General features: G+C 30.9%; 1 protein-coding gene across 11 annotated transcripts in view; it reads right to left on the bottom strand.

Moving 5' to 3' along the window:
* The window catches only part of LOC146997118 (MYG1 exonuclease), a 61,748-nt gene that overhangs the window by 24,252 nt on the left and 18,717 nt on the right, over nt 1-18,779 (bottom strand). For all 11 annotated transcript variants that reach the window (XM_085816694.1, XM_085816698.1, XM_085816695.1 and 8 more), the window contains 3 exons: nt 17,868-17,963; nt 7,900-8,133; nt 4,350-4,425 (listed from right to left, as the gene is read on the bottom strand). In XM_085816694.1, the coding sequence (XP_085672820.1) occupies nt 4,350-4,425; nt 7,900-8,133; nt 17,868-17,963 (406 nt within the window). The remainder of the gene's footprint in view (nt 1-4,349; nt 4,426-7,899; nt 8,134-17,867; nt 17,964-18,779) is intronic.

The raw sequence follows: 18,779 nt of genomic DNA, 5'->3' as shown, positions 1-18,779 counted from the left end.
CAACGTGTGGAAGCTGCTTGGTCAGCTGTACCCCAAGAACACATCCGAAGTCTCTTTGAATCAATGCTGAGGTGTGTGGCAGCGGTGATCTCCAATGGCAGTTACTCTGGCTACTGTTTCTGGAAGGAACCACACTTCACAGAAGTCTATAAATTTAATCATTTGATACTTGATCAACATGTTATCTACTAAATAAATTTTGTTGTGATATCTCTTGTCTTTCTTGGTGTTGCAATTTAGATGGCCAGCAGTGTACTTCCACTACTTAATTTTGTAGGAATAGCTTTACAGCTTTTGTTAAAATTAAAAAATAATGAAAATATAAAACTCCTTTTCTTACATTAAAAGAAATATTTGTTTGTCCCACAGTATAATGCAGCGCCATTATACGGAGTTTTCAGAACCTTCGATTGACTCTCCAAGAATTGGCTTTCTGTTATAAAATTTCCAAACAAATTTATTTGCTTATTTAAATGCAGCAAAGAACTGAAGTCTGTCCCAATAAAAAGAATTCCATGAAGTTATATTTTACCTTAAAATCAGTTTTTCTTCCCCTGTTTGGCAAAGACTTTAATTCATCAGTGTTTTATAATATGCGAATTTCCAAGTTATCACAATGAAATTTTAAATTCCTTTGTGAAAGATTCCTTTCTTAATTTTTCTAAGCTTTTTAAATACGATTGCATAAATTAGTATCTTCTCAATGTCTATTTCTGCAAATGATACTTTAAAGCAAAACTAGATGTGATAAGCTTAGATAACTAAATTAGACGTAATTAGAGGGTTAGATGTAATTTTTTAAGTTTATAATAACAAAATAAAATATCTCGTTTGCAAAAGTGAAATATATTAATTTAAAATAAAATTTTTATTTCGAATAAAGTTTAACGGTGAAGCTTAAATATACATTTCGAATTATAGTAATTTTCATTACGTTTATAAAATTGTCTGCAATAGGTTAAATTTTCTTAAAATACAATCTGAAATTTGGTTTTTTTATAACATGAAGTAACTTGTACTTTTAGAGACATATTACTATTAATTGATACTCTTTTGTCACAAGTGAAATTTTAACTTCCTTCATATATAAATAACAATGAAATGCAATTTCTTTATTTTTATATTGTTGTCATTTAAATAATTTATGTATCTAGTTAAAAAATTAATACAATAAATATATTATCTTAATCTCTCAAGTAACAAATACTTTTACACTGGTTTTCATTTTTTCTTAATATATAAAGTTACTACGAATTAGTTTCCTTAGAAAGTCCTCCACCAAGGCATCCCTTCTCTTAAGTAGGCAGCCCTCGTATGTTTTGCCATATTCAAATAATTTGACCTAAACTAGGAAATATTTTTCTCTAACTAAATCTCTTAATAAGGAAATTCGGTTACTTTAACAACCCAAATATATTATACGTAAAAGTGAAAAAGAAAAGAAAAGATCTGATATAATAAATTTTAAGACTAATCTCAGAAATTTACATATAGGAAACATGTAGAAAAGTTCAGTGTTTTAAAGTAATACGCCATTTGCAAAGTTATAATAATTAAAAAACGTGTTCTATATAACTAAAACGTGGTTATGAAAGTATTGCATTATTTATAATGTGGCGCTATGTACTACGCATGGAAGTAAGTAATTATTTTGTGAATAATTTCGAAAAATAGCTGAACACAATGAAAGTACTGCAGTAAAATGCATAAAATCAATTCTTTTTTCAAATTTTCTTTTAACATTAAAAACAACAAAAAGTGAACTATACCTACCAAATAAACCTGACTTCCTAAATAAAAATTTCTAAACAGTGAGACAAAAATAAGACAACTTTTGATAATGGCCCTTGCTTCCACACTTTTTGTAATACAAATAAAAGTTAATCTACTGCCAGCATTTCTTTTTGTTCATAGCATTTAAATTACGCTTTTATTATTATATATTAATTATTACTGATATCATTCACTTCAATGTACAACAAACAGTGCTTACCTGAAAATCTAGCACAGACGATGTGTTCGGTGAACAGAACTAAAAAAATGGTTGCGAAAATCCTTGAGACAAACAAACACTATGCAGACAACAAACTCTTTTGTCAGTCTCTAGACACACTAGATAAGGTAGAATGTGAATCCATTCACCACAGAATATAGTTCAATGATTTTGAAATATCACATCAATATAAAAACAAGCTAAAACCTGTTAATATTTTAAATAAAAAAAAGAAAGAACTAAAATTGTAAGCTATTAGCATAAAAGAATCATTTATTTAGAAAGGTTTACTGAAACACAATGCAATGAATTGGGGGGATTGAGATCAGCACGCAAGAATACCTCCCATTAAAGAAGAATCACATCAGCAAGGTCAAGAAAGGTCAGCGTGGGGAAGACTGCAAATTTCTTGTCGTCACATTAAACGTTTGCTGCGACATGTATGTGACATCCGTACGACATTCACATCCACATCACAATGCGACATTTCTCCGACATTGTACCGTGGTCATAAACGTAATGTGAAGAAAATGCAACATTGAGAGGTCACTGCAACATCATAGCAACTAAGTGTGCTGTATGGGAAGTAAGTTGTAAACTCCTCTAAAAATAGTACATCATGAACCTACCACTTTTATATATATATATATATTTAAAAAAAAAAAAAAAAAAAAAAGGGAGATTTTATAATGAATAATTCAGATTATTGAACTAAAATAATCTGAATTTACAATGTGATTCTGATATAAAATATGTTGATATGTAATTAGATCTCCTAAGTTTTATGTTCAAGGTTTATTTCATTCTGTAATTATGTAACACTTTTATGCTGAGAAAATATTAAGTAGAGAAGGAAAGCTTTATTTACCGTAGTAATTTTCAATGAAAACAAAAATAAAAATTTTGTCTACATACCATTGTGTAGATAAACTTATTAATTTGCCATTAACTGATGTAAAACACAATGAAATACTAACTGATTATATATTGGTTGAATCTTCATAGAAACCTTGCAAATCTCTACAGATAAAGCTACTTCAAATCAAACAAAATTCTGTAAGAAACATCATGCTGAAAATTACTAGGGCTTAAGTAACTTTCTTTTCATATGCCTATGTTTCACACATACATACCTTATTAATGAAGATGTTTTATTATATGGAAATAATTAGAAGGCTCTCTTGACAAAGAACACACAGAGGTAAAGATTCGCTTCTTCTATAATAAAATCTTGAAAATATTCAAAAACCTACTAGTGTGAAATTTTTGCTGATCAGCATGCCTAACTAATAATAAATGCAGCATGCCTAACTAAAAAATAAATAATTCTCCACACTGCAAATATCCTGAAAGCTTAGACTAGACTAGAATGTCAGACTTTGCATAGAATTGTATCTGATGTATAATGAATCTTAAATTAGAAAAACAAAGTAAATTTTATGGCAAATAAATTGCCCTCTCCTCCTTTCTTTTTTTTAAAAGGTATTAGAAAATTACTTTCATTAAATAAGGGATTTGAAACTTTGCTTCACAGTTCTTAAAATATTCTGCCTCTGAATTATATAACAATTTAAAACTGACACACACTTAAACAATTACATTTCTAAAACATTATCCATAAATTAAATAACAGAGTCCTTGCATACAAATATAACTAAGCTTGATCAATATGGTAATTCAGCTTTCATAAGTTCTGTAACACTTTTCAAGTAGCCTTCACTAAACATAGCTTTACTTTCAGATTTAAATCTCTGCTTTTTATAAGGATGGATTTGTTCAATTGCCAGATACCCTTATTCATGAATTAACAGAAATTTATTTTTAAAGGCTTTCTATCATTTGTGGAAACAAAAAATTGAAACACATTATTCACTAAAATCCCAGCTTTACTTTAAACATATTGATAGCAATCATACAGAATCATCTGTCCAAAAGCTACAAAAGAACAGCTGAAGTTAACTTTTTTTTTATTTTAGACAATAAAGAAGGCAGACATAAATAGTTAGAATCTATTGTCTGCTTCCTTATAAGAGCTCCTCATCTATGTCCTTAAAGTTTCATTGTAATGATACATGTATCACAATTTTAAATGCTATTGCTTTGAGTATTATTCGCATATTTTCTTGAATCAAATTTTTACTGTTGAGAATCTGAAAATGCTTGACTTTAGGAAACAAGTAGTTAATTTTTCAAAGAATGCATTTCTCTAATTTGTTCTGTGTATGTTCAGAAAGTAATTTTTTGCCAGTTTCACAGAAACAGTACTGTTGCTATCAAATTGTTATACGAGACCAATAACAGAACTATTAAAAAATAAAAGTATACTACTACTTTTCATTGGTGAGCTGACACTTACTTCATCTACATTTCTGGCATTCCATGGTGGATTGCAATGTTTTACTCTAGCACTTAAATGAGTATGAATTTTGTACCTGGGGAAATACAATAAAAATTTGTGCATTTGAAAAGTTATTAAAAGATTCTTTTAATTTAAAACAAAAATACACATATCTCTTTTAAAAAATAAATAATTCTCCACACTGCAAATATCCTGAAAGCTTAAGACTTTGTATAGAATTGTATCTGATGTATGATGAATCTTAAATTAGAAAATCAAAGTAAATTTTATGGCAAATAAATTGCCCCGTCCTCCTTTCTTTTTTTTAAAAGGTACTAGTAAATTACTTTCATTAAATAAGGGATTTGAAACTTTGCTTTACAGTTCTTAAAATATTCTGCCTCTGAATTACATAAAAATTTAAAACTGACACACACTTAAACAATTACATTTCTAAAATGTTATCCATAAATTAAATAACAGAGTCCTTGCATACAAATTAAAAAACTCTTTTTGCTTAAAAATACTGTTGTATTTTTGTTTATAGATTTGATGATGCTGAATCTAATACAATATTTATTTTTCATTATCGCCACCAATAAAGAAAACTAAAAAAACTAGACAGTGTTAAAATACTCCTTAAAAATTAGTGTTTTTATAATTTCCATCATAGAAAAATTTATAATAACTCACTAAGAGCTCCACCAACAACTGGTTAAGACTGTTGAAATTGGAAGTTTGACCACAATGGGCTGACTACATGGATGTTTTTCATGGTTTTTCCCATGTGTAATGTGAATACATGACAGTCCTCCATGAAGGCATCTCTTCCTTTAGACAGATAGCCCTTGTGTGTTTTGCCAGATAACCTAATAACTCAATATAAAAAATTAAATGACAATCTACATTTTACATAAATTGAATTATAAAAAACAGTACTGTTCTATTATCTTCATTCTTTCAGTGGCACCAACTTAGGTCTTTAACAGATTATGTATAAGCATTCAACAATAATTAGCCACTTATATTTACACAGCTTTTTTTTTCCACTTCACCTTTCTCCATATTACAAGTATATTTATTAAAGTTTCTATGCTCATCGAAAACAGTTCTCAAATTTTAATAGAAAAAGCAATTTGAAGGAAATATTGCAACTAGATGTACAAGAGGTTCAAACAAATTAATAAAAAATTTAAGTATCTCAGGAATCAATAATGATAGCTTCCCTTTTTACTTCCTTGTACAAAGTAAAAAAGAAGTATTCTAATAGCAAAAAATTTCAGGTATCATATTTTAATGAAAATATACATTTTCTGACCGCTATTAAATGCAATTTAACAATGTTTTTCCATGACATCTGTACGTAAGGACAGAATAAAATACTCTTTTCCCCCAAAAAAAATTTATAAAACTGATTTAAAATGAATTCTGAAGTGATTTTTTCGTGTGTCTGTACGTACGTACGTATCTCGCATAACTCAAAACCAAGTAGCCTCAGAACGTTGAAATTTTGTATATAGGGCTGCTATAACATGCAGATGTGCACCTCGTATTTTGGTTGCAATCGGCCGCGCCGAAAGTATAGAAATATATGTGTATATATATATATCCACTCAGTTACTCGGCTCAGTGATCTCAATTTCTTTATTCTTATATGTTTGAAAATTGAGCATTTTTTCCTTTAAATATAATTGGATTATGTTGTTCTTATTTTCTGGTTACAGTTTTTATGTCTTTAGTAAGTCTGCATGCAATATTCGTAGATTTATCAACAATTTAAAAGTTATTCAAATGCGGCTAAGCCTAATTATTCTTGCCATGGCAGCCATATTTGTTTACATTTGAAACTTAGCACTTAATGGACTTGTTGCCAATCTAGAGAAACTATGCAAAAACAAAGATAACACCTTCTTTTATTATTGCGAATAAAATCCTACTTAATCCATTCGGGAATTTATTTGAGGAAATAAACATGTAACATACTTTGAGTTTTTATGCACTTTTGCCCTGTCGCAAAGTGAGAATTGAATTAATTGAATGAGAAATACTAAATCGTCTGTGAAAAACTGTTTCTTTTTTTGTTGTTGTTGTTTGTTTAATTTCTTTTATACATCGCTTTAGATTTATTATAGTATTTGAATAGAACATGTGGCAACGATTAGATAATTATTCAGATGATATAAATTTTGTGCATTCTGAGTTATAAAATGAATGAATTGTAACGCTGTTAAGTAAACCTAGCCTCAGCGTGTCGGTATGGTAAACAAATATAGTGAATTTTAAAGAGTGCATTTATTCTGTTGTGGTTTATGTGCTATCGACGAAGTAGATTTAATTCAATCCAATACGGTTAAATGAATGCAAGAAAAAAATGCATATAATTTAATATTCTTTATAAGGAAGTCGTAGCGTACACACCAGATTTTTTTAATCTAAAATACGTTAATAAAAACCTACTTGCAGACTAACAGATCTTAAAATGTGTTTCTTTAACTTTTCAAAAAACATCAAGACAGCATTCAATTCTCCATCCAAGTATTCTGTTCTGCAACATTTGAGGCATCATAAATTCTCATGCAATAGCAATGCTTTCTCAAAGATTGTTTTGTCTTTGAGTCTTTTTGTCAACACCCAAGCTAGACTGGGGAAGTCAAATCAAACAATCACAGGCCCAATAGTGCCTTCCTTTCTAATTCAATTCAGTGGAAACTTGATTAGTCAATGGTGATAAAACTAGACATATTTCTTTTTCAGAAAAACAATACCGAATAATGTTATTACTGTTAAATATTTATACAGATACCCAGACACACACATAGATGTATATATTGCATATGGAAATCTATTTTGAAACTGAATAATAACTCTTTCTTGTAGATAATAGAAACATAAACCAGTTTGTCTCAATCAACCTCTAAACTATTATATAGGATCTTCCTATTCTTAAGACACTCACATCACAGTTATCTTTATTTTGCTGATTCAAATAAGATCATTTGTGATGCAGCAAAGCATACAAGGGCTATCTTCCTAACAGGAAGGATGCTTTTGGGGAAGACGTTTTAAGGAAAACTAGCTTGTATTCACATGACATATGGGAAAAATTATTTTATTTTGCTGGAGAGTCATATACATATTTCTATTATTTGAATTTCATTTTTTGCTGGAGTGTCATATACATATTTCTATTATTTGAATTTCATTTGTCCATGAAATCGATAATGTGGTTTCTTCCAAATGATGTTTTAGTGACTCATATGATCATTTTGCAGTTGTCTTAATAACCTCCATAATAATATTTCCTTCTCAGGTGCTGAAATTTAGAAATGGTTGGAGTTATGTGGATGGTCAACTGTAAACAGAACTTATTTATGCCGATTTAGATTATTTAACCTCCAAGTTAGATAGAAAAAACAAAACAAAAACAAACAAAAAAAAATATTAAATTATTTGACATTAAAGAGAATATACGAGTACTTTATAGTAATAATAATTAAAACAAAACCAACAGTCTGAAAATTCTAAAACTTTGTATTATCATCAATATAATAGAATTATTATTACATACTTTGGTTCAGCTCCATCAAAAGGGTCAATGCCGTTATCAATAGCATCAACTTCTTGAATAAAATTTTCATAAATTTTAGAAAATATAATGTTTACTTCTTCAGAATCTTCAGGTAATTCTAAAATCTTAGAAATGATCTGATGTCCAAAATGATAATATACTAAACCAGCACTACTGAGTTTTATTGTCCATGGATATTTCTCATTTAAAGCATTCATTGTATAATCAAAGGATCTGAAAATATAATTTTTTTAAACATTAACAAATTAATTCAGACTAAAATACAGAAGATGTTTACACATTTTTACAATGATTTTGATAAAGAACTTTAAAAAGAGCAAATGTTTTGGAATAAAAATTTTTAGCAAGAGCTTATTATTTGAAATGAGAAATATAACCTCTACTTCAAAATTTACTCTTCCAAAATGTCGCATGTAAACAAGTTGTGGATTGAAGGATATGTTTTTGCACTTTCCAAAGACAAACATTTCTATTCCGTAATTCAAAAACATTGTAAAATGCGTGTTATTAAAATTTCTAAGTGAAAAATAAGCAACATTATTAATCAGAAAGGTAAAACTGTCAGTTGTTACTTCTACATAGAAAGAACACTCCAAATGAATACTTGAAAAAGTTATGCCCTATTTCTAATATTTCTAATGTTCAAAACTGTTGGCAACAAGAAAAAATCCGCAGATGCAGAAATCAGTTGCAAAGTCTTTAAAATGCATCTGTAGCCAGAGCCATGCCTACAATTTATTTTTATTTATTTATTTATTTTTTAATCTGAGGTAAATACGCTTCCCTATATACAATGCAAAGTGACCCGCTATTTCAAAAAAAGGGAAAAAAGACGTGCATACACACACTTATATACAGAGTACCAGGTTAATTATATCAATAAATTTTATATGCACATTTCATTCATTAAGCTTCAAAACATAATATTAAGATATTTACAATAATGTTTAATCATAGATTTGTATATTAAAAATTGACACTTGTAATGATTTACAGTTTTTAAATGAAAGGTATTAAAGCATTCCTTTCTGATAAACAGGAAATAATATCAATAAAGTATAAATAGTAGAGTGCCGTGCCTAATATAAAGATTACTGAACTTATTCTTTCAATTGTTTTTAGTAACTAGTCCCACAAACCGCTTAATTCAACTTTTTTTTGTTGTTGTTGTAATTGCTGCCTGTCAACTACTTTTAAATTGTGCATTAGCCCACATGCAATGTAAGTTTGAGACACTGCTGTAAAGCACTGTTTATGTAATATTTCTTCTTGCATTGTAGAAAAATGCCCTAAAATTCATAGAGATGAGAAAGATAGCGATATTGTATTTCATATTTTTCCGAAGGACAATTTGTTTCTGGAGAAAAAATCAATACATGTGTCAAAGACAGGATTCTATTAATGTGAAGAATACAAGAATTTGCAATGAACACTTTTTATGCAGTGATTGTAAAGATGGCATGAAAAATGGCTTGCTTAGATTGCCGCAAAAGAAACTGTTAAAATCTAATACTGTGCTGAGAAAAGAAAAATAATGCAGAGTGCTTTTGAAAAATTACACAAATTAAATTTGAAGAAAATTCATTTTGAGGTCGATTGCAAAAATGATACAGTCAAAAGTCGTTAATTCGGACTCGTCGGGACTTCGGCGATTCCGGATGATAGATCATCAGTTTAAATCTGGTAAGATGGCATGCAGAAATTATAAAATTAAAAATATGAAACCATAATTTATGAAATAAAGAACAATTATGATCCAAAGGGTATCAAAATTTACAAAAAAAAGCTTAATATTTATTTGTTTACTTTATTAAACATTTCTTTCAATGTAAGTTGTTTAAGTTGCTTCGTTTTTTATGTGATAATACATTCTCTTTAATTCTATAAACAGACATAATTTCTTGTTCAGTTACAAAGTTCAGCTGTTCAAGTCTTATAATTGCTGTGTCTACCGACTAATTTGTCAATCGAAATTTTTCCGTTTTCAATAACCTCTGTTACTTTCTTCGCTGACGAGGAATTTGATTTAAATCATATCAAAGACGGAGTACATCGAGATGAAATACTACATTTAGTAAGGAATTATAAGCCAAATAAAATAAAAACATCTGCCCTGAAGATAAGGATAGTGCTGACAGATCAACTTCCAATTCATTGCGCGCCCCGCCGCGTTAAAGATAAACAAAGGATATGCCTTTATCCACTTTTTGTTTAATGAACTTTGAAACATACTTTTGCTTTTTAGATCCTTTACATATTAATAAATATATATCAGAAATTCTATTTGACATGATCGAAAGTTCAAGCTTACTTTTATAAAATTGCTCTAACAGTCTGCAGCAATCTGCAATATTAACTGAAATAGATAATTAGATCATTTTAGCTTAGCTTATACTGTCCGTTATACATTAAACGCGCACTTGTAAACGTATTTTGCGCACGCGCACAAGCATATTCGCAGCCATAAAGGTCTTACACGCATGTGTCAACGCGATGCATGCGCAGAAAGTTTGTAGCTTTGAGGTCCAGATTATAGGTGTCCGAATTAACGAATGTTGACTGTAATAGGAATAATAAATCAAATGCAAATGATTTAAAAATAGATGTAAATATTGCTAAATGCTCTAAATGTAAAAATAAACAAAAATGCATTGATAATATGTAAAAAAACACAGCTAGCTCAGCATTTTAGCTAATTTATAATCGTATAAAACATAAAAGTAATTTTGCATAAAAAAAAGATCTTCCTCCTTTGCCCCTGTTTTGAAAGATAAGTAATAATCTTTAGATACTGTGAGTAAAGTTGTTTTGTCAAACTTAAGACAATGATCTTGTATTATTTAAATGTAATGCATGTATATAAACGTTTGACAATTATTTTTACAATACCTGTTTTTATATAAAATAGGAAAAGAAGCATGCGAATGATAAAATGTATAATTAGGTCGAAAAACAATCTTAGATTAAATTTTGAATAAAACTATTGATTTCAAGGACAGTCAAACATATGTTCTTTAGCTGCAGGAAGGAAAACTGACATATATATTCAAAACTATGACAAACCAATTTTTTTTTTTTTTTTTTTTGTTGTTTGTTTGTTTGTTTTTGTTTTTTGCCTAACTTTAAAAAGCTGTTATTATAGTTATCGTAGAAAGAATAATAGAGTTCTTCCGCTTAGTATGCAGATAAAGAAAAGATAAAGAATCTTTTTCTTCAATGGCTAGACTGCCCATGATGGACCCTTGCCTTCCTCAGAATCGAATTCCAAGCTCTTCTACCCCTAGCCATGGGCATCCAGTTGGTTATTTTTAAAATTCTTAAGTCTGTTTCCAAACAGTCAAGCCACCTAAGTTTAGGCCTCCCTCTTTTTCGGGTGCCGAATGGTCTGGCCAAGAAGATCTTTTTAGTTACTCGATTTTTCACTCCATTCTGCACAGGTGTCCTGCCCATTTAATTCTCTTAATCCTTATATATTTTACTATATATATTTCTTTAAAGGATTTATAGAGTTCAGAGTTAGTTCTTCTTCTCCAGATATTGTTACATTTTATGCCACCAAACATACTTCTCAAAATTTTTTTCTTTCAAAAAGATAAAGAATGCCATAGTTTTTTCTTTATGATTTAATACTAAATGCACAAAATAAGTATTACAGTCAAAAGTCGTTAATCTGGACTCGTCGGGACTTCGGTGATTCCGGATTATCGATTTTTCTGGATTACAGATCATCAGTTTAAATCGCATAAGATGGCATGCAGAAATTCTAAAATTAAAAATATGAAACCGTAATTTATGAAATAAAGAACAATTATGATCTAAAGGGTATCAAAATTTACAAAAAAAAAGCTTAATATTTATTTGTTTACTTTATTAAACATTTCTTTCAATGGAAGTTGTTTAAGTTGCTTCGTTTTATGTGATAATACTTTCTCTTTAATTCTATAAACAGACATAATTTTTTGTTCAGTTACAAAATTTCGCTATTCAAGTCCCATTAATTGCTGTGCCGAGAATACCGACTAACTTGTCAATAGAAATTTTTTCGTTTTCACTAACCTCTCTGTCACATTCTTCATGTCCATTTTTTGCAGCAATTCCACTTTTTGTTTGATGGACATCGAAACATACTTTCGTTTTGTACGATCCTTTGGAAGCTCCAGATTCGGAAATATTATTTGACATAATCGAAAGTTCAAGTTTACTTTTATAAAATTGCTCTTACAGTCTGCAAAAAATAATAAGCCGGATCCAACTCGAAAATTAAGGAACAACGCAATCATCAACATTAACTGAAATAGATAATTAGATAATTTTAGCTTATACCGTTTGTTATACATAAAACGTGCACGCGAAAACGCATTCTGCGCTTGCGCACACACAAATGCGCAGTCGTAAGAGCTTACACGCACGCGTAAATGCCTATGCGCATGTGTCAACGCGGCGCATGCGCAGAAAGTTTTTAGCTTTGAGGTCCGGATTATGGGTGTCCGAATTAACAACTTTTGACTGTATTAACTTTTTAAATGTTATAAATGTTTACACAGTAATTACATCTTCTCTTCTAAATTAAAACTATTTTTTATACATAGTTTTTTAAGGCTATTTTTTCAAATTTAAAATGTCTATTTCTTTGCTGCGAATCGCATCAGTGTCAACATGACTACGTTATTATACTCTGTAATTACTGTGAAGAGATGTGAGTAATTTGGAGGAAATTTCTAGAACTGTGAAGTGTTTCTTTTAATAAAATTAATTTTATCAAACTATTGTTAGTCCTGTGTGCATTCAATCTATCACAAACCCATATGCATGCACCAATTTTTGGTGTCAGAAGTGGGACTGAATGCCGGTTACAAGAGCAATGGAAGAGCCATTAAGACAGCTCATGGCAGCTTTTGCTGCAAAAGGAAAGATGAGTGTGGGTCAGGAAGAGGCCATGTAAGGTCAAGAAATCTGCCCACATGTTGAAAGCCTGTCTCGTTTCAGCTTTTCATACTGCCCATCAGAAAACAAGGGAAATCCTGTCCTTGCAATACTTCATTGATAGCATGCGATATCTCGAAATACAAAAAAAAAAAAAAAACTTGTAAATGGCAGATGTCAAGGATCTAAAAAGCACTTTAGTATACACCATGAAATTTGAGGCAGCGCAGCAATTCTGTCTGTTGAGAAGAAACTGTCACCCAATCAGAGCTGCTCATGTCTAGGAGCCAGTGGTTCAACTAATTGCATGTCTAGACAATTTAACCAAGTAAGTCAATACCTTGACATGGGACAGTAGTGGCAACAGACCGACCCTAAAGTACTGGAACTGCAGTGATGAAGGTCACGTATGGAACTGCAGAACACCCCAAGGCACAAAAAATAAGATCACTTCCCAGTAACGGCACAGGAAACAAAATAGTGACCATCTCATAGAATGGAAGTTGCCAGATATTGGGAGGTCCCATTTTAAAGCACTTCAGATTTCTGTAATCAGTGGCGGCAGTAATGAACTTTTTATCATGGCATATATCAATGGGGTTCCTTGCAATATGACCATCAATACAAGAGCCAATGTTACCATTATCTGGAAAGATTTAGCTCAAAAGTTGGAAGGTAAACTCATCTGGATGCTACCCTGTGTTACCTTCCATGCTGTGTCCAGTGATAAAATCAAAATTCATGAAAAGTTAGGCTTTAATATCATGTTTGGGACTGCTGCTTACCATCATACAGCACATGTAGCAGATATTATGAACTCTTGCATACTCAGTATAAACAAAACCCAAATGACACCTTTACATCTGCAATCAGACAACATGGTAGACAGATTTAATTGAACCATTCCTAATAACCACTCGCTGATGACATGCAGAAACCACAAAGTTAAAACAACTAGACCTTACTTCCATTCTTACTGGTGCTGTCTACCAGACTGCTAGCTGTTCCCCATCCCGGGTGCTCTTCGGTCATGAACTTTGTCTGCCTTGTGATCTAGTATTTGGTCACCCTCCAGATGTGCCTTCATTGCCTGAGGAGTATATCCAAGATCTCCAGGCATCTGATACGATACGAGAGCTAATATGATATTGATTTAACAATGGTGAGAAAGTATGGTTATGGAATCCGATTAGACGGAAAAGTTCTGATAAATTACAGTCACCTTGGATGGTTGGTCCTTACACAGTCCTAAACAGCTGAACAACATCATAGTTTGAATCCATAAGTCATCAAATTCTAAGCCTTAAGTCATTCATTACGACAAATTAGTCCCTTACTATGTCCATAGTACAAAATCCCCATAGAGTACATAATGTAAATAGTATATAAGACCATGGTCATATTCCTATATAATTTTTTTAATTTATACATTTATTTAGCATTATATTTGTCATTTATTGAAACTACTGTTTAGTACGGCATTGATTTTCCTTCCTATGGCTTCCTGTCCAGGGTATGTACTGCTCGGGTACTTGGGAAGGAAGCAACATTACAAATTCTGCACCTATATAACTACCTTTAATAAAATTATATATGAAATTGTGGTACTTTTATGTGTGTGTGTAACGTAACATGAAAATGTAAAGAGGCGATACTTTCCAGAAAAGTAAGAATACAGGGGCAAACACATTTAACATTGGGTAAATGGGTATCTGGGTAATTTGACAAGAAATTGCCTAAAGTCCCCAGAGTTGGCGACCATTTAATCCAGTTCTGTATCACTGTAATAAGTATAGTAATTGAATAAATGTAATTGATCACTATACTAGCTGTAGCCACAATTCGACCCTCATATGCATTCCAGTAATTTTGAGAAGTACTAGAGATTTCTCCGCAGCCAGGGAAAACTATATAAGACCAGACATAGCATCACCTTAATAGCAGTAATCGTTAGTTCAGAGCTGAATCTGGAGTATTGCGATATCTGTGAGAGTTTCACCTTTGCCTTTTAGATGTGCCCTGCATTCTTGCATTGTGTTCAACTCTCTTAGTAGTTTGAATTTAAACTGTATGATACTAGAAGAGCTGTATGAATACTTTTGTCAAAAGTTCCAGAACTGTGAAGTGTTTCTTTCAATAAAATAAATTTTATAAAGCTATTGTTGGTTCTGCATGCATTCAATCCATTACGAACCCATGCGCACACATTATTATAAATAGTGTTAATAAATTATGCTATTTTAAACATGTTTAAATATATCTTGATGTGTTTCAAAGCTGAAAATTAATAATCATAATTTTCTGAGAGAAATTTCTCATACTTAATTTGGTGTCCCTTCTAGTTATTCACCTGAGGCAAATGCCACATTTGCCACACCCTTGTTCTGGCTCTATCTGTAGCAACAAGAAATAAAAGAATAAAAAAAGATTTACAACTTAGAAAATCTAATAAACATAATGTTCATCAGCTTTTGTCAAGTTATGAGGCTTAATGCCGAACAACTCTATATGAAAACAATTTTAGCAAGAGATAAATAGAAATATCCTGTGACCCTTAAAGAAGCTTGGAAGCAACCAAAAAAAGTCTGATATGAATACCCCATGACTTCCTTGTATGGCCTATTAAATTATACACATTTTTTGCTGCATTTCATTTAAACTCATTTCCTCAAATTTTATTATTAGATACATTTCTCATTCAATGAAATTAACTTTCGCTTCACGGTAAAGCAAAAATATATAAAACTCAAAAAATTTTCATTTATATATATATATATAATTAAAATCAGACTTTCTACGCAAAAGCAAGCAATTTGGCCAGTCGACAAGAAAACAGATTTTTCAGTGAGAAAAATTGAGCATTTAATTTTGGGCCCATGCGCCAAAAAGAGACTGAAGTTGCAGAAACTGACTTAATTCACTCTCTACTAAGAGTCCCAACTGTAAAAAAAAATGGCAGTTTCTTTAGGCTTTGTAGCACTTAAACAACTTTTAAATTTTTGATAATACAACTATTGCTTGCAGATTAACTAAAGGCATACAAAACCTTAAACAGAACATAAGAACTTAATTCAATCACATTTAAAGCAAAAAATGCACAATATACCCAACATCTAAGAATTAAAAAACAGCTCACTGAGCTGGGTAAGAGAGTGCATTTATGTACATGTGTGTGTATATATATATGCGTTTATATATATATACATACATACATACAGTCAAAAGTCTTTAATTCCGGACGTCCATAATCCGGAATGATGAATAATCCGAACCTCAAAGCTACAAACTTTCTGCGCATGCATAAACGCACAATGCATTCACGCATGCACATAATACGTTTACGTATGCGCGTTTAATGTATAACGAACGGTATAAGCTAAGCTAAAATTATCCATTTCAGTTAATGTTGCAGATTGTGTTGTTCCTTAATCTTCTAATTGGATCCAGCTTAATATTTTTTGCAGACTGTTAGAGCAATTTTATAAAAGTAAGCTTGAACTTTCCATTATGTCAAAAAGAATTTCCGATTCTGGAGCTGCCAAAGGATCAACAAAGCGAAAGCATGTTTCGTTGACCATCAAACAAAATTGCTGCAAAAAATAGATAAAGGCACATCCTTTGCTTCTCTAACCATTCCGAAATCTGTTTATCAATTTCACGCTGCTCTGCGGAGGGGGGGGGGACATCGCGGCGCGCAATGAACTGGAAGTTGATCTGTCAGCACTATCCTTATCTTCAGGGCAGATGTTTTTATTTTATTCGGCTTATAATTCCTTACTAAATGTAGTATTTCATCTCGATGTACTCCACCTTTGATATGATTTAAATCAAATTCCTCATCATTATATAAATATCACGAATACACATCAAATAGTTTTTGCAATTTTCAAAAATGCAAAATTGCAATTTTCTAATTTTGACTTGCGTAATATATGCTTTATGCATGCGCGCATTGAAAGAAATGTTTAATAAAGTAAACAAATAAATATTAAGCTTTTTTTTTTTTTTTGTAAATTTTGATACCCTTTAGATCATAATTGCTCTTTATTTCATAAATTACGTTTCATATTTTTAATTTTATAATTTCTGCATGCCATCTTACCAGATTTAAATTGATGATCTATAATCCGGAAAAACCGATAATCCGGAATCGCTGAAGTCCGACGATTAAAGACTTTTGACTGTATATGCATTTGGTGCAGCCAATTGCAACGAAAACGAGAGATGCACAACTATAGGTTGTAGCAGTCCCATATACAAAATTTCATCTTTCTATGGCTACTCGCTTTTCAGTTATACAAGATACATATGTAAGTACAGACATGTAAAAATTTCTTCTGAATTCATTTTACAATCCATTTTCGAAAAAAGTCCTTTATTCTGTTTGTACATATAGATGCAACACAAAAACTACATTTAAATGGATTTGAAAGTGACAAAAATTGATATTTTCTTTGAAATATGATATCTAAAATTATTTGCGATTACAATACTTCCTTTACTCCATATAAGGAAGTAAAAAAAAAAGGGTAATTTATATTGAAAATGAAGAGAAAAAAGTGTACAGATCTGGTTTGATCAATACAAAGAAAATTTCAGGAAGGGATTTATGACTGTTGCAGTATTCTCTTACAATGGGAAATTAAAAACAAGAGTGGGGGGATGTTAAAAATTAACTGAACATACTATCAAGAGGAAGTTTTACCCCCAATATTTCATCTATGGACTATTACATCTCTGGTCTCTTGAAAAGAGCTCTTTCTAGGTGCAAACCCAACATAATTGATAGTTTCTAAAAAGTAGTAAAATAGGAATGGAAATCTGTGCCTCTGAAAATGTTATGAAAAGCCCTTTTTTCATGGAAATTATAATGCAGACTTATAGTCCAGAAAAAAGGCTATTCGATTGATTTTAAATATTAATTAAATGGGCCCAATTCATTCTAAAAATGTATAAACACCCTCTGTAGTAATAAAATAACAAGCATAAAATATTATAACATAAACATTAATAATGAAAATTACCTCTGATGGTGGTCATATCTATGTGTTGCTGGATCATACACACCTCCCACATCAACAACTATATCACAATCATTTAGAATATTCATGTCTCTAGATCTGAGGAAGAATGATATTTATACATATAACACAAGTATAGATAAATTTTGCTGTAGATGGAAGATATTCTAAGACAGAATAAGCACAAAAATTTTAAATTATAAATTAAGTAAAAAAAGAGCATATAGATATTATTCAAAATGCATATAAACAATATAAATGCAGAGCGTATTCTTTTGTGTGTGAATTATAAAAATGCAAAATGTTCATGACTGAAGTTTTCGCAGTGAATGATATGTTATTTCCGTTCTGTTGCAATTTGAATTTTGTCTACATTTACCTGGAACTGGAAAAAGGTGACATCATGAATGTTGCATTTAAAATTTCAGTGGAAGCATAGTTACTCACAGGTGCAGCAGAAGCTCCCTAGATTTGGTAGATGCTCACTAGGTGCAGTAAATTCTTGCAGGTGAAGTAAAAGAACAGAAGAACGGCAGCAATTAGTACCCACTACATGTCAATGCAACTCTTTTAACTCTGAATTTATGAACCGATTGATTAATGCTACTAGCCTCCTGTTCACTGTTCTTGTTGGATAATTTTCTCATGATGCGGTAACAGCACATGTAATTGTTATCTTCCCCCCCCCTTTCTTTTCCTTCTCTAAGTAAAACAAAGCGTATCTAAACATTTTCATGACCAAGACAACCAACAGACTAAAAGTAATTTGCCATAACTACATTTAAAACAACATAAAATAATTTAAAAGTGTAAAATGCAGACATGATCTTGGTGTATGTGAATGGACGTACTATTTCACCTTTGGCAATGAATGTGTTAAAGACCATTTAAAAAAACTGCTTACCATAAACCACC

The sequence above is a fragment of the Stegodyphus dumicola genome, chromosome 5, assembly GCF_044657685.1.
Source record: "Stegodyphus dumicola isolate Sdum_Otavi_A_Nest chromosome 5, ASM4465768v1".
Taxonomy (NCBI): Eukaryota; Metazoa; Arthropoda; class Arachnida; order Araneae; family Eresidae; genus Stegodyphus; species Stegodyphus dumicola.
The sequence above is the reverse complement of the archived record's forward strand: the minus strand, read 5'-3'. Positions and strand labels throughout refer to the sequence as shown.